This window comes from Hemiscyllium ocellatum, chromosome 7, assembly GCF_020745735.1.
Source record: "Hemiscyllium ocellatum isolate sHemOce1 chromosome 7, sHemOce1.pat.X.cur, whole genome shotgun sequence".
In the NCBI taxonomy this organism is placed as follows: domain Eukaryota; kingdom Metazoa; phylum Chordata; class Chondrichthyes; order Orectolobiformes; family Hemiscylliidae; genus Hemiscyllium; species Hemiscyllium ocellatum.
Genome location: NC_083407.1, coordinates 60,951,218 through 60,975,826, shown reverse-complemented (window position 1 = coordinate 60,975,826; position 24,609 = coordinate 60,951,218). Strand labels below are relative to the sequence as shown.

The following is a 24,609-nucleotide window of genomic DNA, read 5'->3' as shown; positions in this document are numbered from 1 at the left end:
CATAATGTATAAAAGTAAAAATAAAGTCACAAGACCATAGGCTGCTGTCTCATTTGAGCAAGATGACTGGTGATGGCTTAATTTGAGGGTCACCACGCCTCAGATGAAGGGAGAGGTTGAGTAACTGGAACCTTTTGGTAACCTCAGCCAATGTGGAAGTTGAATCCATGCTGTTAACTTTACTCTGCATCACAAACCAACCATTCAACTAACTGAGCTAACCAACCCTCAATAGAAGATAAATAGAATGATAAGTCTGTCATTACATTGATCCAAATGAGGTGGCATATTCAGAATATATGGGGCTCAAGTACTGCAAGTCCAATGATCAGATTAGAAAATAATTAAGGATGATGAAAACCATTTGGCATATGTTGGTTCACCCCTTTCACAATAATCCTAACATCCATTTTTTTTTCAAACACTCAATTGAGTCTTGAACTTTTCCTGCATTTTTGCTTCAATGTCTTATTTGCAGGTGAAATTCAAGGTTTTACACTCTTTGTGAGAGAAGACACTTTCTGGCACCTATCTATTTTTCCTCTTACTAATTTGAGAAACCCTATTTCATAGCTCCTAAGTTTAAAGTTACCTTGATAGTGGTCACATTCTTATTACCAATTCCCATTTTTGTGTCTCTCCAAATTCCTCTGGCACCTTCTCCTCCTTCAAGGAGCACATCTTATTTCACTTAAATATCCTGATTGTTTACCACCTTCTCACCTTCACTCAAATTTCTCCCCATGCATCATATTATTTGTTTCTCTACACTTTATAGCCAACAGCTCGTTACACTTGCTGACCCAGAAACACTACCATCTCAACCTCACTTCTCATGACTGGACCATAACAAGTGTTCCTGATGAAGGGCTTTTGCCAAAAATGTCAATATTCCTGCTCCTCGAATACTGTCTAACAGCATCCGAGGAGCAGGTATCTAATCTTGACTCTAATCTCCAGCATCTGCAGTACCCACCTTCTCAACAAGTGTTTCTGGACATTACTCTCTATTCTGAAACCATTCACTATTCCAGCATCATCCTGAAGAACAAAACTAATCTCCAAACCAAATGGCATCATGAACACTCTCTCTCGTGCCCCACTTCCTGACTGAGACCAAATGTACGAAGGGAGCTGAAAATGTGTTGCTCGAAAAGCGCAGCAGGTCAGGCAGCATCCAAGGAGCAGGAGAATCGACTTTTCTGGCATGAGCCCTTCTTCAGGAATGAGGAAAGTGTGTCCAACAGGTTGAGATAAAGGGTAGGGAGGAGGGACATGGGGGAGAGACATTGGAAATGTGATAGATGGAAGGAGGTCAAGGTGGGGGTGATAGGCCGGAGTGGGGGTGGGGGCGGAGAGGTCAGGAAGAAGATTGCAGGTTAGGAAGGCAGTGCTGAGTTCGAGGGATTTGATTGAGACAAGGCGGGGGGAGGGGAAATCTGAGTTCATCCCTTGTGGTTGGAGGGTTCCTAGGCAGAAGATTAGGCGCTCTTCCTCCAGCCGTCGTGTTGCTATGGTCTGGCGATGGAGGAGTCCCAAGGACCTGCATGTCCTTGGTGGAGTGGGAGGGGGAATTGAAGTGTTGAGTCACGGGGTGGTTGGGTTGGTTGGTCCGGAGTCCCAGAGGTGTTCTCTGAAACGTTCCGCAAGTAGGCGGCCTGTCTCCCCAATATAGAGGAGGTCACATCGGGTGCAGCGGATGCAGTAAATGATGTGTGTGGAGGTGCAGGTGAATTTGTGGTGGATATGGAAGGATCCCTTGGGGCCTTGGAGGGTAGTAAGGGGGGAGGTGTGGGCGTAAGTTTTGCATTTCTTGCGGTTGCAGGGGAAGGTGCCGGGAGTGGAGGTTGGGTTGGTGGGGGTGTGGACCTGACGAGGGAGTCGTCTTTTCGGAACGTTGATAGGAGAGGGAGGGAAATATATCCCTGGTGGTGGGGTCCATTTGGAGGTGGCGGGAATGACGACGGATGATACGATGATATCAAATGTATGAAGCTCATGCATTTCTTTTCATTAGCCAACTAAGGGGTTTTCTTGCAACTTTCTCCCAGCAATTGACACCTGCTTTATTGTGTGCACAACTGATATCTTGGCTCAGGTTCTGACTTGAACCTCTCTTACATATTGTCAACATACATGACTTTCTGAGGATTGGAATTACAGAGGGCATGGCACCATAACATGCAAGACAATACTGGGAGCATACTGAAAGAGCCTCCAGACCTATTTAGATATCTGGGCATTCCTTTCAACATACTAGAGCTGTGCTCAATGTTAAGAATCTTGCATCGTTAAGTTTCAGTGGTGGTTCTCTGCAGTAGTTTTAGAAACTAGAAGAGACGTGGATATGCCTTGTTTCCAAAACAAACTACTTTACTCCTTGATTCTGAAACACAATAAAGACACAAGATTGCTAAAGGACAAATGAATCATGGCAGTTCCCTACATTGTGGGTATTAAGATGCAATTACACACTAATTGGATGTTAACAGAGTGAAGACCTTTTCACTTGACAAAATCATTTACTTTACAGTTGTGACTGATAGGCACTTGAATGCAACTCTAAGCAGTCTTCCAGATACTGTTATTTGACCAAAATTAATGGCCTGTTTGTTCAATTGTCTTTTTTAGTGTCAAGTGTAATGAACCTAGTTTCTCAAGCAAACAAGTCATTAATGATGTGTCTTTATTGAAGCAAACTGACTGACCTGCCAGAGCTCACACATTTCTCTTGGAATTAGCTAGCGTCAGACAAACTCTGTGCAGTAATGACCACCTCCTGTTTCTTCACAAACTCTGAAATGCTCTCTGTAAGATAATGCAATATTCTTCCAGGGTTTCTGTGGTAAACTATTACCTCCTTACACAAAAGCTCAAGGAAGATTTTGGATTTTTTGTGTTTCTACTCTCTTGTAATCAGAGGAACAGGAGGTTTAGGATGCCTTGTGATGCTTAGATATAAGCCTAGTTTCTGAGCTTCTTAACTGGTGCCCTCTCTCATTCATCATCCAACATGATTAGCAGAGGAATTCTCCCTGGGGAAACAAGACTGCAAACTTCTCAGATATTTTATGGAAATTTTCCACACAAAAAAAGTCTTTAATCCAAAACAAAACATAATGGCATAAGAAAACATTAATTTACTCTCAATACTCTTGCTATAAGTTCCTCAGTGGCTGTTTTGATTTGTCATCTTCGATAGTGGTGCATGTTAGATGGATTCAGGAAAGGTGATGTCACCCTGACCCAAATCCATCCTTAGACATATCTCATACCCTCCCTCAGTTCTGATGGAATTTAGAACAAACAGTATAAAATTGTGGAATCATTTCTTCTTCCTAAATGCGGGCTTCGTTTCAGAGAGAACAGCCAGGTATTACCAGCTAGAGAGGTGCCATTGAACTTGCCATATCCCAAGCTTAGCTGTTCCAGTATAACTCTAACATTGGCATCTACCTGCTAATGTGGAAAATCACTCAGGTATTTCCTCTACACACAAAGCAGGACAAATCCAACTTGGCCAATTGCCGCTCCATCTGTCAACTCTCAATCATCAGCAAAGTGATAAAATGTATCATCGACAGTGCAATCAAGCAAACACCTGCTCAACATTCAAGAATCCTGATATCATCCAGCACAAGTTAGCCTGCTTGAATGAAACCACATCCACAAACATTCATTCCACACCACCACTGCTCAGTAGCACTGTAGAATTTCACCAAATATATTTAGTCAGCATCTTCTAAACCCATGACCACATTCATCTGTACTATACTCTGTTTCAAAAAATAGTCTTTTGGAACTAAGGGGCATCCATTTCACTTCTAGTTTCCAAGACAATTATGGGGTTTTAGAGGAAATGAATGTTATATCAGGAAAGGTTGAAAAGGTGGGCTGTTGAGTGACAACCTGGAGAAGTTGTTCTAAAAGATACAAGACAGTGACACTAAGGATAAAAAAATGAAAAGGGAAGTTAAATGAGTGACTCAATGTTGAATCAGAGAAGCTATTTTTGTTGGTGTCTTTAGAACAGCATGTAATGGCTCAGTCCTCTCCGTCACAAAAGTATCAACTTCCATTCAAGCCTTTAGTCCTGGAGGCTGAAATTTCAAAGTTTTTGAAGATCTTAGCAGCAGCTATTAGAGGCACACGCAGATCCAAGGTCCTGTGAAACAGTGACAGCTAGGGGTTACTTGCAGATGGCTGCCTTTCACTAGAAAGCAGCACTTGCCAGGCAATAGCCTTACCATTCCTAACTTCACAGAGGTGCATTAAGGAGCTGATACCCAGCTGCCTGCCAGGCACAAACTCCAGATGTGCAGCCAGTAATCACTCAGTTCAAAGAGTGAGCAGCCATGAAAGGAGCGTCACCACAGTGCCATGAACCCTGAGTACAACAGCAGCAAATCATTTCCTGAAAAGCTTGCTTGAGGCTATGCACTGAATCAAAGGGCAAATACATATATACTGGGAAGTATAGCATCATGACAAGCTTCTTGTCATTAATAATAGGTGTATTAAAGCATAAATCCAGATAATGATTTTATTTTTGGGTGAGGTAAGGGATAGTAACATAGGGACATGAGTGGGCCATTCAGCCCATCAAGCTTGTTTTACCATTCAGCGAGATCATGGCTGATCTGTGGACTTCCTTATCTGCCTTTGGTCCAAATCCATTAAAACCTATGCTTGATAAAAATGTGTCTACCTCAGATTTAAATTTAACAACTAACCTAGCAATGTTGTTTCTGGAAGAGATTTCTAAACATCTACCAACGTTTGTGTGTGAAAATGCTTCCAAACATTGCTCCTGAACTGTCTGACCCTACATGTATAGGTTCCCTATAATAGCCTCTACTATTTAAGACCATAAGACCATAAGACATAGGAGTGGAAATAAGGCCATTCAGCCCATCAAGTCACTCCGCCATTCAATCATGGCTGATGGGCATTTCAACTCCACTTACCCGCATTCTCCCCGTAGCCCTTAATTCCTTGTGACATCAAGAATTTATCAATCTCTGCCTTGAAGACATTCAGTGTCCCGGTCTCCACTGCACTCTGCGGCAATGAATTCCACAGGCCCACCACTCTCTGGCTGAAGAAATGAATCCGCATTTCTGTTCTGAATTTACCTCTTCTAATTCTAAGGCTGTGTCCACGGGTCCTAGTCCCCTCGCCTAACGGAAACAATTTCATAGCGTCCACCCTTTCCAAGCCATGTATTATCTTGTACATTTCTATTAGATCTCCCCTTAATCTTCTAAACTCCAATGAATACAATCCCAGGATCCTCAGCCATTCCTCGTATGTTAGACCTACCATTCCAGGGATCACCCGTGTGAATCTCCGCTGGACACGTTCCAGTGCCAGTATGTCCTTCCTGAGGTGTGGGGACCAAAACTGGACACAGTACTCCAAATGGGGCCTAACCAGAGCTTTATAAAGTCTCAGTAGCACAACGGTGCTTTTATATTCCAACCCTCTTGAGATAAATGATAACATTGCATTCGCTTTCTTAATCACGGACTCAACCTGCATGTTTACCTTTAGAGAATCCTCGACTAGCACTCCCAGATCCCTTTGTACTTTGGCTTTATGAATTTTCTCACCGTTTAGAAAGTAGTCTATGCTTTTATTCTTTTTTCCAAAGTGCAAGACCTTGTATTTGCTCACGTTGAATTCCATCAGCCATTTCCTGGACCACTCTCCCAAACTGTCTAGATCCTTCTGCAGCCTCCCCACTTCCTCAGTACTACCTGCCTGTCCACCTAACTTCGTATCATCTGCAAACTTCGCTAGAATGCCCCTAGTCCCTTCATCCAGATCATTAATATATAATGTGAACAGCTGCGGCCCCAACACTGAACCCTGTAGGACACCGCTTGTCACCGGCTGCCATTCCGAAAAAGAACCTTTAATCCCAACTCTCTGCCTTCTGTCAGACAGCCAATCCTCAATCCATACCAGTAGCTCACCTCAAATACCATGGGCCCTCACCTTGCTCAGCAGCTTCCCGAGTGGCACATTATCAAAGGCCTTTTGGAAGTCTAGATAGACCACATCCACTGGGTTTCCCTGGTCTAACCTACTTGTCACCTCTTCAAAGAATTTGTAGGAGATGCAGTAGTGCTTTACAGATAAGTATCACAAATTCTGCCTCACTCTTGCTTTTTCCATCCTTCCCCGCTTCTCCATTAAAACTGTAAATGAGGAAGAGTTGAAAAGCAAACTACATTGTTGTGACCAAGACTGAAGCCGTGAAATGAGCAAGGCTGAAACCACTGAAGATGAGTGTTTGTATATAATCTTCCTTCCTTCCCACTTCACCCTTATCCCATAATCTTTTCTGTTTCCCGAGATGCAAATTGTATAGCATGTATCTATTGACCTTCTCCTCCCCGCCATCCTCACCACAACCCAAAGATGTGGAAGGTATGTTTTGGGTAATGGCTTTTTGTGTGTAGAAGTTTTTTTAGTTATTCTGAAAAAAATACTTTTTTTGTTAACTTATGCCTATTGTCTTCTGACAATTCAAATACTGTTTAAATAATGTTTCCCTTGTGTGTTGTGGCATTACGTTTAAAACAAGGTTTATAATTATTGAGGATATCAATCAATTCTTTGAATTCTACTTAAGTGTGAATTCAAATACTCAATATGTCAACACAAACACACAAGGTATTGCTAAAACATGACTGCATCACCTGATAAATGAGATAGCGAGACCAAAACAAGTGCCCCCAAAAACCAAACTGGAGCCCTAAAAATATGCTTAAAAACATTTCCAACCTATAAGGGATTGCATCTGAACTTGTTACCTGGGATTTCCACCCTATATGCCCTGGAGAAGCCTCAACAGAACTTGTTCTCAGGCAATCAAATGTCCTTATTCCCATAATTTAAGGTGGAGTCTGAATCTCAGATTATAAATAGTCACACTGCAAAAGATCACTTGGATTGGTGTGCAAATCATTCTTCCCATTTTGTGAGTGATGTAATCTCCAGTGTGATACTTTGTACCTTATATTAGGTAAAAATGCTTTGACATCAATGCAAAGAACAGTGGGTGTGTATAACTAGCGTTCATTCTGAGACTGGCAGGTTCTACCCCAACCAAAGTTGAAAGATCAGTCAGCAACCTTCAGAACAGATTTCTCCCTCCATTATTGAACATTTTCAAAGCTGCTTTCAAGGAAAATTAAGCATAATTTAGAACTTTATTTTCAACAGTGGTGCATTTCTATCATCAGTAATGGGAACTTTTTAAAATAATGTGCCTAATATATTCTGACTTCAATATTCATTGGCATAATGATGATTTTGTTACAACTATTAATATGCTATGTGTTATGCATATGCAACAGCATCAAGCTACATAAAGGTGAAAATGCATTTCTTGATTCAAAGTACTAACACAAATAAATGGTAGAAATCATACTTTTTTGAAATTAACATCTCATTCAGAGAAAATACCACCACTCAAAGAATGAAGCTCAGCAGGTAGCCCTTTCCCCATGACTATGGCTGAATGCCTTTGGTTATCGTGCTGTTGAAATGTATTGTTCTTATTATTATTATGAGAGAGCATCCCTGCTTCCAATTACAATCCAACATACAATGAAAATCAGATCTGAATATTTTCTTGGATAAATGTCCTATAAATGAGAAAGAACTCGATACAGTTGTGTGGAATGTACAATTGGCAATATTTCAAAAAGCTTGTTCAGGATACCATGGCTGCTGAAAACAGATTAAAGACTCAAATAACAGCAAAATATTGCAGATACTGGAAATCTGAAATAAAGGATATTCCTCCTTGTGATTTTATGCTTGCAAGTTTCAGGTTTATGCTGTTTGAATCAAAGAGTCACTAGAGCCATAGACGTCCTTTAAATAAAGTCCCCATTCTTCCAGTAAACTATATTATAAAACTCACGTACACAGTAGCTGTTTGTCAGTGACCAGAGTCTCCAACTGCTCCGCAACAACAATACTGAACAGAAACACATATTGCAACTTTCTACTGACAGCTATTCTTTTAATCATCAACATGAAGAAAGTCTGACTTCTTCAATAAATGAGAAATTAAAATGCATAATGGTGTATACTGTAACAATGAAAATCTGTTCTTGTTCTGCAAATGTGTGATTGCAATAAGTTAATTCTAAATAAAACTGGACTGAAATGACATTCAACAATTATACAATTATAGACCAGTCACAGTACAGAAGGAGGCTATTCAGCCCTGTGTGTCTGTGTAAGCGTGATCAATTCAATCTGGGATATCCCTCTGCCATTTTCTTCAAATTTGTTTCTCTTCAGTTCACCATCGAATTCCCTTATAAAACCATAAATGAATTAATCTCTGCCACACTCTCAAGCAGTGTATGCCACATCCTAACTGCTTAGCATGTAAAAGGATTTTCTTCATGTCAGCTGGGTGGCACAGTGGCTCAGTGGTTAGCACTGCTGCCTCACAGTGCTAGGATCCAGGTGACAGGCTGTGTGGAGTTTGCACATTCTCCACGTGCCTGCATGGGTTTCCTCCGGATGCTCCAGTTTCCTCCCACAGTCCAAAGCTGTAAAGATTAGGTGAATTGGCCATGCTGAATTGTTCACATTGTTCACGGATATGTAGGTTAGGTGCGTTAGTCAGGGGAAATGTACAGCAATAGGGTAGGTGAATGGGTCTGTGTAGGATACTCTTCGGAGGGTCAGTGTGGGCCAAATAGCCTGTTTCCCCACTGCAGGAATTCTATGAATAAAAAAGCATTGATTCCTTTGATTCACGACCTCTCCACCAATGGGGATAGTTTCACTCCAGTTATAACATGATATTGTGTGACACTATTACACAGTATATCATATCATAGTCAGGTACCAGTATTTCTGACATCACCTGCAAATCATTGACTTAATGATCTGTAATCTACATGTCAAACTTCAAAAGAAGTAAATGTTACCTTCAGTGTTTCCAGAACAACACAAATGATGATTGATCAGTATAAATCCTGCTGTTCTACTGCTAGACACTACAGGCTTAGTTTTATCTCATACCTTCACATAGCAGGTCACAGAGAAATGAACTGTTGTAGAGTACAACTGTAATTGATGGGAGATGTTTAATTAATGACTACCAGTTTGAATGGTAAGGATCAAGTTACTTCTGTCAGGATGATGAATTAGGCATCATCTTTAATCAATAATATTGCCTGCAGTACTTGAAGTCCTGAACAAAAAAATACAACCAGATAAGATTTTCCCCGGTTTTATGTCACAATTTTTTGCCACTCTCTGCCACACTTTCTCATTTTTTCTTGTACTTGTCCTTAATTTAAGCATTTTTCTTGAGTTTGTTATAAAGCATGGTCTCTGATACGTTGTTCAAGTGACCTTATTAATTAGTAAAACCAAGCAGTGAACATCAGCAGGCTATGAAACCATGGATAACATCACATGGATAACATCGGCTCATAACAACATGGGAAAAATGAATAAAAGTTAGCTACCTCTCCCTTCAAACCTATTCTTCCATCCAAAAAGATCATGGCTGATTTGATTTTAGCCAAATTCCACTTTCCGGCCCGGCCCCCTCATCGCCCTTGATTTCACAACTGATCTAAAAAAATCGTACTGTCGGGAAAACATTCTCTTAGCATGTGTGCTATAAAAGCCCTCAGAATCTTACAACTTTCATTACAATCACTCCTTTACTGATAAACTTGAATGAGGAAAGAACCAAACTTTGCTCACAGGAAAAACCCATTGGTACCAGAAATCAAACAAGTGTACTTTCTCTGAACTGACTCCTTTAATAAGCAAGTTCTATCTAGATGCAGTCTCACTAGCACCCTGGACAGTTGTATCAAAGGTTACTGATTTTTGTACTCTGTCATTGTTGCAATAAAGACCAGCAGTCCATTTGCTTTCTTAATTGCTTGTTGTGTCTGTATGCTAATGTCTTGTGCTTCATATGCAAGGGTATCCAAATCCCTTCAATCAGTATTCTGCAGTCGCCCTCCATTTAAATAAATATGCTGCTTTTGTATGATTCTTACAAAATAACCCCACATTGAATTTTACAAATTTTTTCCACTTTTTTAATGTTCTCATTGCAGACTCTTTGAATCCTCCTTCTCAAAACCTGCTTTCTTGTCTACCTTTCTACTACCAGCAAATCTGGCCAGAATATATGTGGCTCCCTTCATCAAAGTTAATATAGTTGAGACCCCAACACTGATCTGTGCAGTGGCTAACTATGTATTGTTTGCTAACTCGAAAGTGATCCATTTATCTATTTCTGTTAGTTAGCCAATTTTCTATTCACGCTAATACTACCTCAAAACCATGAGCTTTTATCTATGTTGCTAGTTCCAGTTAAGTATGAAAAATACATATTGAATTTTACCTATATTTAAATAATATTTAACACAAAAAATTTTGTACTTCTAAGAACAAAATTCTCATAATAAGTTTGTCCCTAAAATGTTTTAAACACAAAGTTGGTTCTTTACCTGGGCACACTTGCTAAGTATGTGACAAGTTGCCGGAGATCCTCTTGTTTTATTCTATCATGATTACTCCGAGCTGGGAACGTTAAGATTGGACCACCTCTTTTATCACGTCCTCCTGCAATGAAATTATATGTATTGATGTAAGCCTTTAAATTAATTCAGTATGGATATACAACTGATGAAGATTTTGTTTAAATTCATTGCATGTTTTCTTGTGTGTACTGGAATTCAGAAACAATGCCTCCCCAGTTTCTCAGCTCTGCAAAGATATCAGGCTGAACAGATTCTGTAAGAGTGCTGAGGCTCCTGCCAGCTGAAACCTAGCCCTCCTAACTGCAAATCCAGGTAAAATACTTCATCCCACATCCTCAGTAATGTCATTCCCTTATGAATTCACTTCTTTGCTAATATGAACAGAAAAGCAGAATATTTTCTAAAAGGCATGAAACTTTGAATTGTTAATGTTCAACACTTCTTGGATGTATTTACGCAAGGAACACAAAGTTTGCTTGTTGGTATAGCAAGCAGACGGTATGTTAGCCATTTTGCCAGTACAAATCTAAGAAAGCCTTGCTACAACTGTGCAGGGCTTTGGTGAGACCACAACTTCAAATCTGTGTGAAGATTTGAAGTTGTGGTCTACAAATTAAAGAAAGAAATACTAGCATTGGAGGCAGCACAACAAAACTTTAGTAAATTGGCTCCTTATTCTATGATGAGAGGCTGTTTAACTTGGGTTTATATTTTCTGGACTTCAGAAGAATGAGAGGTGATCTTATTGAAGCATTCAGATTCTAAATGGGCTTGACATGGTTGATGCTTTTAGGGTGCTTCCACGTACTGGGACTTCTGGAACACAAAAAGCACCGGTCTTGTTTGAAATGAAATGCAACCATGCATAAATGTCCCTCCTCATCTGTTGTAGTCATGTGACCTCTTCCATAAGACACACACATTGTACTTTTTCCTTTATCATCAATAAAAGACTGTGTGTTGAACATACTGCTGTGTTGTACATTCAAAACAGTCTAAGGACAAGGGGTTGATCATTTAGGACAGTTACAAGGAGAAACTCATTCATTTAAAGAGTTGTGAATCTTCGGAATTCTGTACCCCAAACTGTTGTGAATGTTCCATCTGTGACCAAACATCAGCTTGAGACAGACAGATTTTTTTTTTGTCTCTCAATAAACCAAGGGATACTGGTGGAGGATGAAAAATAAAAAGTTTGGCCATCATTGGATTTGGCAAAATAGGCCCCAAAGGCCACATGATTTACTCCTGCTTCTATTTTCCTATTCCTTATCTGCTTATGAATAGCTTAGTTGTGTCAGTTGTCAGGCACATTTTAAGAAAGGCCTTCAGCTAACAAAGCTCACGACCAGTTTGCCCTGCCATCATTGTTCTCCATTGCTGACAATTGCAACTTGTCGCATAATAACATGCAGATTTCTTCTATAGTTCCCTTTTAGGGGTTATTCTACTACTGTTTTATGCAGGCATTTCCCCAACTTGCTCTAAAACAGTCACTGATGGCATAATTTTGATCAAAATGACAACTGACGTAGTGTTTAAGACTACCATCCCTCTGGTTGGTGCCCTTTTAAATTTTTAAAATACCATTTTAATCCTAGCATTTTCCACTGTTACCATGGCAAGAATTTCTGGGATTGCTGGCGGATGCCACGGCACCATTACCAATTGTCATAAAAATCCCATCTGGTTCTCTGATATCCTTTAGGGACTTTCAGCCCCACAGCAATGGGGTTGTCTCTTATCCACCCTCTGAAATGGCCTAGATGGCCTGTCAGCCCATGGCAATTAGGAAAGGGCAACATATACCAGCGTTGCAAGTGAAGTCCCAATCCGATGTAAGAATAAAATCAGACATAGCTAGTGATTTGCAGCTGGTAGTTGATAAAATGAAAGTAAAGTTATAAACTTAAAAGTATTGTTCTTTCAATGCATTATTGCAAGGTTATAGTGTCTCTCTTAAGCTTGGCCACCCTGAAGTGGTCAGTGGAATTTCTTTGAAATTCAGGCACCAGATGGGGGTTTGTTGGAAATTATAAATATTGCCCTTTGTGGGTGTTCTTCTCTCAGGCTGAAACAGCTGGATCCTCCTTAATAAAGTTGAATTTATTATAGATCAATGTTTGGAAAACACAGCAAACTTGGGTGGTATTTTATTATTACTAACACAAAATGGCCATATCAGCTATTCCAAATAGAAATGGATTTTCTGCCCTACTCCTTTGAGGTGAGTTACTACTCTCTAGAAGGAGCTAACAATGCTGTGATTTTATCAAGAAGGTGTAGCTGGAAACACTGAGGATAATGGGTTTGATTCTGAGCAAAGCCTAATAAGCTCTGTACGGGACAGTACAGTTTAGAATACAATGTTAATGGTAAACACCTCTTTATCTTTTTTCATTCACAAAAAGTGGAGAAATAATATTAGAAGCAACTGAACTTTTTATTCAATTATGGAAAGCATCATAATTGAGGCTAATGCCGACATTAACTGATGTTTACATTTTTGGCAGAGCTTGCTAGGCAGCAATGTGGCAAGAGAATCCTGGAAGATTTTGCTTCTTCCATCAGCACCAATGCAATTTCTATCACTCTGACTACCACCCATTGAAATCAGTCCTGTGACATTTCTGGTCTGTACAGCTTAACTAGTCACTGGGAAAGAGCTCAGTTATTAGATAAGCTTATTTTCAATTTCTCTGAAGTCTAAGCTGTATAAACTGTTAATTTAGTATATCTATACTCACCTGAAACAAAGGCTACTTTTTCCTTCATTATAGGCATCACATCAGATACTTTTAATCCATCATTTCTGAAAGGTCCTGCAAAACAAACATTTGTAATTATCTACTTTGGAAATCTTCAAGATATAGTCACTGAAGATGAATACTATTCCAGTTAAAATTGATTAACAGGAAGAACTAAACCCCTTATGCATCACACAGACTTCCTGTTTAATAGACTACTTTGAGTACAGATTAATCCATACTTGAACAGACATCCAAAGTACTCACGAGACTGATATTTTATACCGCTGGATGTGAACACCTAATAGTATCAGGAAGGTGATCCTTGAGCACTCCCTTGCTAAAAACTATTGATTTCAGGATGTATTTTTTCCAAGTCTGATAAGGAGCCATTTTTGTGTTTTTTTATGGTTGGAATAAAACCCAAAAACAAAAAGATGAAAAGCAGTTCTCAAACAATCCTGAAAATAAATTGTATTAAAAAATCTATAAACAGCTGGCGAACACTCCACAAGCATCTCTTTCAGCAGACTATGTCCGTTCCATTTCCAGTCGGATGACATGTCTCCTGGGCTTTGCAGAGCAGCTCTTAACCAAGGTTTATTCTGTGTCAGATGAATTCTATTAAAGCAAAGACTTGTAGCTACATAAGAAGTCCTTAATTTACCAACAGTAATTATCTACTTCCAACTAAACAGAGGCAGAAACCATGCAGGAGCATTCAATTTTGGTCTCCTTCCCATCGTAAGGATGTTGGTCAACTTGAAAGGGTTCAGAAAATATTTACAATTATGTTGCCAAGGTTGGAGGGTTTGAACTAGAGGGAGAGGCTGAATAGGCTGGGTCTGTTTTCCCTAGAGTGTTGCAGGCTGAGGGGTGACCTTATACTGGTTTATAAAATCATGAGGGGCATGGATAGGATAAATAGACAAGGTATTTTTCCTGGGATGAGAGAGTCCAGAAGTAAAGAGCACAGGCTGAGAGGAAAAATTGTAAAAGGAACCTAAGTAGCAACTTTTTCACACAGAGGGTGGTACGTGTATGGAATGAGCTGCCAGAGGAAGTGGTGGAGGCTCGTACAATTACAGCATTTAAAAGGCATCTGGATGGGTAGTTGAATAGGAAGGGTTTAGAGGGATATGGGCCAAGTGCTGGCAAATGGGACTAGATTCGATTAGGATATCTGGTCAGCACGAATGAGTTGGACCGAAGGGTCTATTTCTGTGTTGTACATCTCTATGACTCCATGACTATAATTCTTCAACAAAGTAAGAAAATTGACAACTTGTGAATTTTTCCCTCAAAATTTAAATGCAAACTTTAAATAAAAGAGTAGTTTTTATACAATTATTCATCATACACCACACAAAAGTTCCTGATACTTTGTGGACAGTGAATCACTTTGAATGTAGTGACCCATTGAGAAAATATACAACAGCAATTTCGTACACAGAAAGATTTTACAATGAGACTAAACAGAAATTTCGTCATTTTGCAAATACTGACTGTGACAGGTCTGTTGGCTAGGATACCAGAATAATCTACTGATAAATAGTGCTATTAGATCACAATATTCATAATTTATATATTTATTAATGATTTAGATGAGGGAACTAAATATACTAACTCCAAATTTGCAAATGACATAAAGCTGGGTTGGCACTGTGAACTATGAAGAAGATGCAGAAAATGCTTGAGGGTGATTTAGATAAGTTGGCTGAGTGGGCAAATGTACCCAGATGAAATAATATGTGGATAAATGTGAGGTTATTTACTTTGGTAGCAAATGCAGGAATAAATTACTGCATATGCTGAAATCTGTACTGAAGACAACAAATGCTGGAGATCACAGTGGGTCAGTCAGCATTCATGGAGAGAGAGCAAGCTAATGTTTCAAGTCTAGAAAACCCTTCATCAGAGCTGAAATACTGCATTTATGTTTAAGTTTGGGGGCGGTCGCCGGTGGGAGTAGTGGGTGTAGGGTGCTGGTGAAGAAAAGATGTTGATCATTCAGCTTAAGTGATCGGAATATGAGAACGACATAGCAATGGTATGTTTCATGCCAGATTTGTAAGGATGGGGGATGGGGGAGAAGAGGGGAGGACATGATAACAGTCTAAAACAAAGAGAAGGAATGTTCATAATTTAAAGCTACTGAACTCAATATTAAGTCCAGAAGGGCTGCGAAGTGCCTAGTCTGAAGATGAGATGCTGTTCCTCCAGTTTGCGCTGTGGTTCACTGAAACACTGCAGCATGCTCAGAACAGACATGTGGGCATGCGAGCAGGACACTTAATTGAAATGACCAGCTACAGGAAGGTGAGGTCCTGCTTGTGCACAGACCACAGGTGTTCTGCAAAGCGGTCACTCAGTCTGCATTTGGTTTCTTGAATGTAGAGTAGGCCACAATGGGTGCAGCAAATACAATACACAAGATTGGAGGAGGTACAGGTGAAATGCTGCTTCACCTGGAAAGACAAATGCCCACTAGTCTGTCCTCAGTATGCTGCAGTGTTCCAGTGAAGCACAGCGCATCTCATCTTCAGACTAGGCACTTTACAGCCTTCTAGACTTAATGTTGAGTTCAACACCTTTAAATTGTGAATATTTCTTCCATTTCTTTCAGCTTGTTATCATGTCCTCATTTCCTCCCTATGCCACTTACTATCCTTTCAAGTCTGGCAGGAGACACACCATTGTTCTGCCATTCTCACATTCCAATCACTTAAACTGAATTATCAACAGTTTTTCTTCACTGGCACCGTACACTCACTACCCCCAATGCACACCCTCCTCCCCCCAAACTATGGCATAAATGCTGTTGCCTCCACACTATTTCAGAAAGCAACAATCTCAGAAATAAACAGTTTGTAATAACTTACTCTAAAACCACTAAAGTAAATTCTGTGTCATAATCAATCCACAATAAACAGTATGTTGCTGTAGGAAAGAAAGCTGCTTAAATGCAAATTTTATTTTCATTTTTAATTATAATATCAAATGTACTCAATATTTCCATGTAATTCACTTTTGCACTATTACGCCTTCCACCATAAGCAAACAATTATTTCTAGCAAGATACTTTAACATTGTACACCATAGCTGTACTTTTTTACAGAACTAAATCTGCTAATGGTTTACATATTTCTGCCTCTGGTTCAGTGCCAGTATGAAACCTATGTGCAGTGGGGTGTCCTCCACACACTCACCAGAATTCAATATAAATATGTTGGCAATTCTATTGAAGGATGTAGGCCCTAGTCAATGACTTGTGGAGGGCAAAGTTTCATCTTCAGTTCAAATTCATTAACTACAAGTAAATTTGGCTTTCAATACTAAAACTATTAAATGGTTAAATCATATATTTGTCAATTATACCAAGTATTATTTATTTAAAATTGACATCAGAGTTCAAATCAACTCAAAAGCAACTTTATAATTCACCAACTTTGAATATTCAAAATAATGGTCGAGAACATGCTTATGATTGCCTTACAAATCTGTAACATACTTCATGGGGAAGCAAATCTTGCCAAGAACCATATGAATGAGGCTTGGATTGTTTGTATATTCATCCAAACTTCCATAACATGTTTTCCTTTGAAAATACTCAGATCTTTTTCATTAGTTTATAAAGTTCACCTTATGCGCCACCATAGAGCTTTTCAACTGAAGGTCTGATATTAATGTTTCTTTCATTTGCAAAATAAACAATTACTGTTGTAACTGCTGAGTTGTTTAAGTCACAAGACAGGGAAAAAAAAAGGGGCTTGTAACATCTTACACCAAGATTACAATAAGGTCAACTGAGAATTTTAAATATGTCCACAGAGATAAAACACTTCAGGATATATTTTGAGCAAATTGTGAATGTTGGCGTAAGTGTTTTGCAATGGATCCCTTAAGCATCTGTGAAAATCGGTAGAAAGTCACAAATGGCTTTTAAACCCACAAATGGTATTCACATTTTATGAAGGATTTTATCCCAATCATATGCTGTTTTAAATGCCAATGGAAAATGAATACAAACTAAGGTTGTCAACCAAAGTTGGATATATCCTTGGGGGTTTGATCACTTGTTGCTTTCTTTCTCAAAACAAAAAAAAAGGAACTGTGTTCGGTATCTCTTCCATGGCTTGGGTAATGTGCTGCTAATGCTTTCCTTTTCTCTAATATGATTTTGCAAGGAAAAGTAAAGCTAAATTATTTATCTTAATACATACATGCACGAACATACAATATGTGTGTACTTTTTATAATGTTTAACCTTCTTACCACTAGTAAGTTCAAATGCCATTCTGCACAGTAAAAATCTCCTATTTCTGTAGGTAAAGCAGTTGCTGCAATATAAAATGTCCATCATCATTTGGATGCTGGGAAATTAGATCCATTAGTGTTTTCATTTTGTTTTGTTTCTTTCTCCAAATCAAACTATGTGGGCTTCTCTGTCTAGGGAAGCATTGAATATGACTCATCACTAATAGCGCTTGAGAAGGTGGTGAAGAGCAGTCTTCCTGGACCACACAGTCTTTGTGGTGTAGAAACACCCACAATGCTGTTGAGAAGTGCGTTCCAGGATTTTGATGGCTTTGGCACCAATGCTAGTCAGATTCTCCCACTCACTGTAGATGTGAGTACTTGCCATTGTCAGGATATTTCAGAATCCATGGTGCCAGTGGCATCTTTGATCCTTAGCCACGCAGCTAGTCAAGTGTTGGCAGTCCAGAGTCAATCTTTGCCATCAATATAATAGAACAGAAGCCACAAACCAATACTTCTCACGCCACATAAGTGACATGACTGATACTTCCATGCACTTACAACTGCACATTACTACTTCAACCACAATGGCCTGAGGTTAGAAACAGGAAAGGAGAGGTCACCCTGTTGGGGGTTTTCTACAGGCTTCTGAACAGTTCTAGAGATGCAGAGGAAAGGGTAGTAAAGTGATTCTGGATAGGAGCAATAGTAACAGGGTAGTTGTTATGGGAGACTTTAACTTTCCAAATATCAACTGGAAATACTGCAGATGGGTCAGTTTTTGTCCAATGTGCGCAGGAGGGTTTGCTGACACAGTATGTAGACAGGCTAACAAGGGGTGAGGCCACATTGGATTTGGTACTGGGTAATGAACCAGGCCAAACGTTAGCTTTGGAGGCAGGTGAGCACTCTGGTGATAGCGACAATAATTTGGTTACGTTGATTTTAGGGTTGGAAAGGGATAGGTATATACCACAGGGCAAGAGCTATAGCTGGGGCAAAGGAAATTATGATGAGGTTAGGCAAGATTTAGGAGGCACAGAATGGGAAAGGAAACTGCAGGGAATGGGCACAGTTGAAAGGTGAGCTTCATCAAGGAACAGCTACTCTATGTCCCAGGGAGGAAGTGGTCAAGCGAGGGAGCTGTGATTTACTATAAATGTTGAATCTCTTGTCAAGAGGAAGAAGCAGAGCTGAAAATGTGTTGCTGGAAAAGCGCAGCAGGTCAGGCAGCATCCAAGGAACTGGAGAATCGATGTTTCGGTCATGAGCCCTTCTTCAGGAAGGGCTCATGCCTGAAACGTCGATTCTCCTGCTCCTTGGATGCTGCCTGACCTGCTGCGCTTTTCCAGCAACACATTTTCAGCTCTGATCTCCAGCATCTGCAGTCCTCACTTTCTCCAAGAGGAAGGAGCAGGCTTATGTTAGGATGAGACGTGAAGGCTCAGTTAAGGCACTTGAGAGTGACAAGTTAGCCAGGAATGACCGAAAGAGAGAGCTAAGAAGAGCCAGAAGAGGACATGAGAAGTTGTTGACAAGTAGGATCAAGGAAAACCCTAAAGCTTTCGATAGGTATGTCAGGAATAAAAGAATAACTAGAGGAAGGATAGTAGTGGGACATTGTGCGTGGAGTCACAGGAGACAGGGGAAGCACTAAATGAATATTTTTCATCAGTATTCACACTGGAAAAAGACAATATTGTCGAGGAGAATACAGAGATACAGGCTACTACACTTGACAGGATTGAGGTTCACAAGGAAGTGGTGTTGGCATTTCTGGAAAGTATGAAAATAGATAAGTCCCCTGGACCAAATGGGATCTATCTGAGGATTCTCTGGGAAGCCAAGGAGGAGATTGCAGAGCCTTTGCCTTTGATCTTTATGTCGTAATTGTCTACAGGAATAGTGCTAGAGGACTGAAGAATAGCAAATGTTTTCCTCTTGTTCAAGAAGGGGAGTAAAGACAATTCTGGTAATTATAGACCAGTGATCCTTACTTCGGTTGTGGGTAAAGTGTTGGAAAAAGTTATGAGAGATAAGATTTATAATCATCTAGAAAGGAATAGGTTGATTAGGGATTGTCAACATGATTTTGTAAAGGGTAGGTCATACCTCACAAACCTTATTGAATTCTTTGAGAACCAAACAGGTTGATGAGGGTAAAGCGGTTGATGTGTTGTATATGGATTTCAATAAAGCGTTTGATAAGGTTCCCCATGGTAAGTTATTGCACAAAATTCGAAAGCATGGGTTTGAGAGTAATTTAGCAGTTTGGATCAGAAATTGGCTAGCTGAACAAAGACAGCAGGTGATGGTTGATGGGAAATGTTCATCCTGGAGTTCAGTTACTAGAGTTGTACTGCAAGGATCTGTTTTGGGTCCACTGCTGTTTGTCATTTTTATAAGTGACCTGGATGAGGGCGTAGAAGAATGGGTTAGTAAACTTGCAGAGGATACTAAGGTCAGTGGAGTTGTGGAAAGTGCGGAAGGATATTGCAGGTTACAGAGGGACATAGATAAGCTGTAGAGCTGGGCTGAGAGGGGTTTAATGAGGAAAAGTGTGAGGTGATTCAACTTTGGAAGGAGCAACAGGAATAAAAAGTACTGGGCTAATAGTAAAATTCTTGGTAGTGTAGATGAACAGAGAGATCTCAGTGTCCATGTACATTGATCCATAAAAGTTGACACCCAGATTGATAGGGTTGTTAAGAAGGCATACAGTGTGCTAGCTTTTATTGGTAGAGGGATTAAGTTTCAGAGCCATGAGGTCATATTGCAGCTGTACAAAACTCTGCCGTGGCCACAATTAGAGTATTGCATATAGTTCTGGTCACCGCATTATAGGAAGTATGTGGAAGCTTTGGAAAGCATTCAAAAACGATTTACTAGGATGTTGCCTAGTATGGAGGGAAGGTCTTACGAGGAAATGCTGAGGGAATTGAGGCTATTTTCATTGGAGAGAAGAAGGTTGAGAGGTGACTTAATTGAGACATATAAGATAATCAGAGGGTTAGGTAGGGTGGACAGTGAGAACCTTTGTCCTTGGATGCTGATGACTAGCACAAGGGGACATAGCTTTATATTGAGGGGTGAGAGATATAGTACAGATGTCAGAGGTAGTCTCTTTATTCAGAGAGTAATAAGGGCATGGAGTGCCTTGCCTGCAACAGCAGTAGACTTGCCAACCTTAAGGGCATTTAAATGGTCATTGGATAGACATATAGATGAAAATAGAATACTGTAGGATAGATAGGCTTCAGATATGGTTCCACAGGTCACTGCAACATCGAGGGCTGAAGGGTCTGTACTACTCTGTAATGTTCTATTTCTGTTAGGTTCCAGGTCATTCAGCTTACCTGCTCATGGCTACATCCTATCTTCAAGCCCTGTCTAAATCATTGCTACACTTTTCCCCCGTGCCTACTAATGGAAACTAATTATTCAGAGACATGTGATCTTTTCAAAGGACAGAAAGGAAGAGTTGTGAGATATTATGAGACAGAATTAGTGCATTAACAAGAAATGATCTTGGATCAGAGTTTTTAAAATTTTTATTCATGGGATTCATGGGATGTGGGCAGTGCCAACTAGATCAGCATTTATTGCCAAAATTTAATTTCCCCAGACGGCAGCTGACAGTCCATTACATTGCTATGGGTCTGAAGTCACATCTAGACGAAAGCAGATCAAATATGGATGGCATTTTCATTTATCCTAAAAGATATTCATGAACCAAGTGGGTTTTCCAACAATCAATGAAGATTTCGTGGTCATTATTAGATTCTTAACTCCACATTTTCATTGAATTCAAATTCCATCATCTGCCATGGTGGGATTCAAACCCAAGTCCACAAACCATTCTCTATAGCTCTGGATTAACTGTCCATCAATAATACCACGAGGCCATCATCTCATGATGAAGAATCCATATTGGTGCCAGTAAGAAACAACGAGATGAAAAATACACTGATGGGAGTGGTCTTTGAGCTCTCTAACAGTATAAGGGTGATAATGAGGAATGTTCCATGTTAATAGATCTCTTGATGCCCAGAAGCAAGAGTCTCATCTTGGTTGGAAAATGTGATTTTTTTTTGGTCTTGATGTCAGAATAGGCATCATTTGACATGCCACCCAACTTCCCCAAATTTCTACCATAGCCCAAGTCATTCAGGGACTGGGAAGATTCTGTTCCAGGTTCATGATGGAGCAGTCAGATTGAAACAGTCTTGAAAGAGTTAATGAAAGGAAATTGGGAGGGCAAAGAGGGGCCATGAAATAACTCTGGCAGATGAGATCAAGGACAATCCCAAAGCTTTTTATAAGTATATGAAGAGTAAGAGGATTACTGGAGAAAGAGGGAACCATAATAGAGACCAAGGGCTGATCTGTGCATGGAGCCAGTGGATGTGGATGAAGTCTTAGGGAGTGGTGGTCCAAACGCTAGTGTTTTTAAATAAACCTGTTGGACTATAACCTGATGTTGTGTGATTTTTAACTTCATCTATTTTCAGAGAGAAGAAAGGCATTGCAGCCAGAGATTTCACTTAAGATGATGAGGATCTTGAATACGTTAAGATTAATAAGGGGAAGTATTAGATGTTTATATGTGCATACAAGTGCATTAATCACCAGGGCTTGATGGGATGTATCTCAGGCTGCTGTGGGGTAAAGGAAGTTGCTTGCTGGAGTCATGACAGACATATTTAATACTTCACTCACCACAGCCGAAGTGTCAGATCACTGGAAGACAATAATGTGGCTCCTTTGTTCAAGAAGAGCATCAGGGATTAGCCAGGTAATTACAGACTAGTTAGTCCGACATCAGTGGCAGGGGTAAAAATCACACAACACCAGGTTATAGTCCAACAGGTTTAATTGGAAGCTTGAGCTTTTGGAGCACTGCTCCTTCATCAGGTGCTTTCAGCTCCTCATCAACTACCTGATGAAGGAGCGACGCTCCACAAACTAATGCTTCCAATTCAACCTGTTGGATTATGACCTGTTGTTGTGTGATTTTTAACTTTGTACACCCCAGTCCAACCTCCGACATCTCCAATCATCAGTGGCAGGGCTTTTATTTGAAAAACTTCCCTAAGGATATGATTAACCAATACTTGGAAAGGCTGGCATTGATCAAGGATAGTCAGCATGGATATGTTGGAGGGACATCCTGTCTGACTAATATAATTGAGGTTTTTGAAAAGGTGGCTAAATATATTGATGAGGGTAGTGTAGTTACATGGAGTTTAGTAAAACCGTTGACAAAATCCTCCATTAATGGCTGGTCCAAAAGATAAGGAAAAGTCCATGGGATGCAAAGCAAGTTGGCAAACTGGATCCAAAATTGTCTCACAAATAGAACAAAGTCAGAAGTCACATGACACCAGATTATAATTCAACAGGTTTATTTGTCCATCCCAGTCCAACATCAGCACCTCCATAAACAGGAGACAAAGGTTGATGCTGCAGGGTTGTTTTCATGATTGGAGGCTTCTGATCATCAGTGTACTACAAGGATTAATGCGGGACCATTGCTATTTATTATCTATATCAATGACTTAGATGTGAATGTAGATGATGTAATTAGTAAATTTGCAAATAACATGAAAATTGGTCATGATTTGGAGATGCTGGTGTTGGACTGGGGTGTACAAAGTTAAAAATCACACAACACCAGGTTATAGCCCAACAGGTTTAATTGGAAGCACACTAGCTTTCGGAGCGACGCACTATCACCTGATGAAGGAGCGATGCTCCGAAAGCTAGCGTGCTTCCAATTAAACCTGTTGGACTATAACCTGGTGTTGTGTGATTTTTAACTATGAAAATTGGTGGTCATGTTGAGAGTGAGGAGGCTGGTCTCAGGCTACAGTCTGGTATTGATTAGATTAGATTACTTACAGTGTGGAAACAGGCCCTTCGGCCCAACAAGTCCACACCGACCCGCCGAAGCGCAACCCACCCATACCCCTACATTTACCCCTTACCTAACACTACGGGCAATTTAGATTGGCCAATTCACCTGACCCGCACATCTTTGGGTTGTGGGAGGAAACCGGAGCACCCGGAGGAAACCCACGCAGACACAGGGAGAATGTGCAAACTCCACACAGACAGTCGCCTGAGGCGGGAATTGAACCCAGGTCTCTGGTGCTGTGAAGCAGCAGTGCTAACCACTGTGCCACCGTGCCGCAAACTGATTGGCTGGTAAATTAGCCAGATCGATGGCAGATAGAATTTTAAACCTGGTAAGTGGGAGGTGATGCATTTTGAGAGTTCTAATAAGGGAAGGATATACACAATGAATTTTAAATCCTTATGGAATGCTGAGGAACAAAAGGATCTTGGTTTACAAGTCCATAGATCCCTGAAGGTGTCAGCACGGGCAGACAGGGTGGGGAAGAAAGCATATGGGATGCTGGCCTTTGTTAGCTGTGTGTAGAACATAGGAGCAAGGAAGCCATGTTACAACTTTATAAACTTTATTAGTTGGGTCACAGTTGAAACTGTATGTACTGTTCGAGTTACCACATTACTGGAAGGACTTGACTGCACAGGACAGTGTGTCGAGGAGATTCACTAGGATGTTGCCTGGAATGAAAAGGCTCAATTATGAGGGAGGTAGATAGGCTGGGTTTGTTTTTCCTGGAGCAGAGGAAGCCGAGGGGGGATCTGATTGACATATACAAAATCATGGGACTTCGGGGAGGGGTGTTGGGAATGCGGACTCACTGAGATCCTGAGAAACGTCAATTCTCCTTTGATGCTGCCTGGACATCTGCCTGATGCTGCCTGAGATCTTTGCCTAAGCCTCGATTAGCAACCCGCGGACAACAAGGGTGGCACATGAAGAGGCAGATAGGGGCAGCTTCAAAATCACGTGCTGAATTGTCAAATGCAGATTGTGGGCTAAAAATTGCACTCTGTAGATGGACATACCCATCTTCTGCCACAGTCATTTCTCCACAGCAATAGAAGGAATGGGGAATGGGGATAAGAGTGAAAGTGACCCACTCAAAAGCAATGGATAGTACATTGTGTTCAGTATATTG

At 40.4% G+C, this 24,609-nt stretch overlaps 1 protein-coding gene across 1 annotated transcript in view; it reads right to left on the bottom strand.

Moving 5' to 3' along the window:
- kalrna (kalirin RhoGEF kinase a) overlaps nucleotides 1–24,609 on the bottom strand; it is a 744,968-nt gene that overhangs the window by 424,496 nt on the left and 295,863 nt on the right. The window contains exons 2-3 of the mRNA XM_060827256.1: nucleotides 13,298–13,372; nucleotides 10,518–10,632 (exon numbers count right to left, since the gene is read on the bottom strand). Of these exons, the coding sequence (XP_060683239.1) occupies nucleotides 10,518–10,632; nucleotides 13,298–13,372 (190 nt within the window). The remainder of the gene's footprint in view (nucleotides 1–10,517; nucleotides 10,633–13,297; nucleotides 13,373–24,609) is intronic.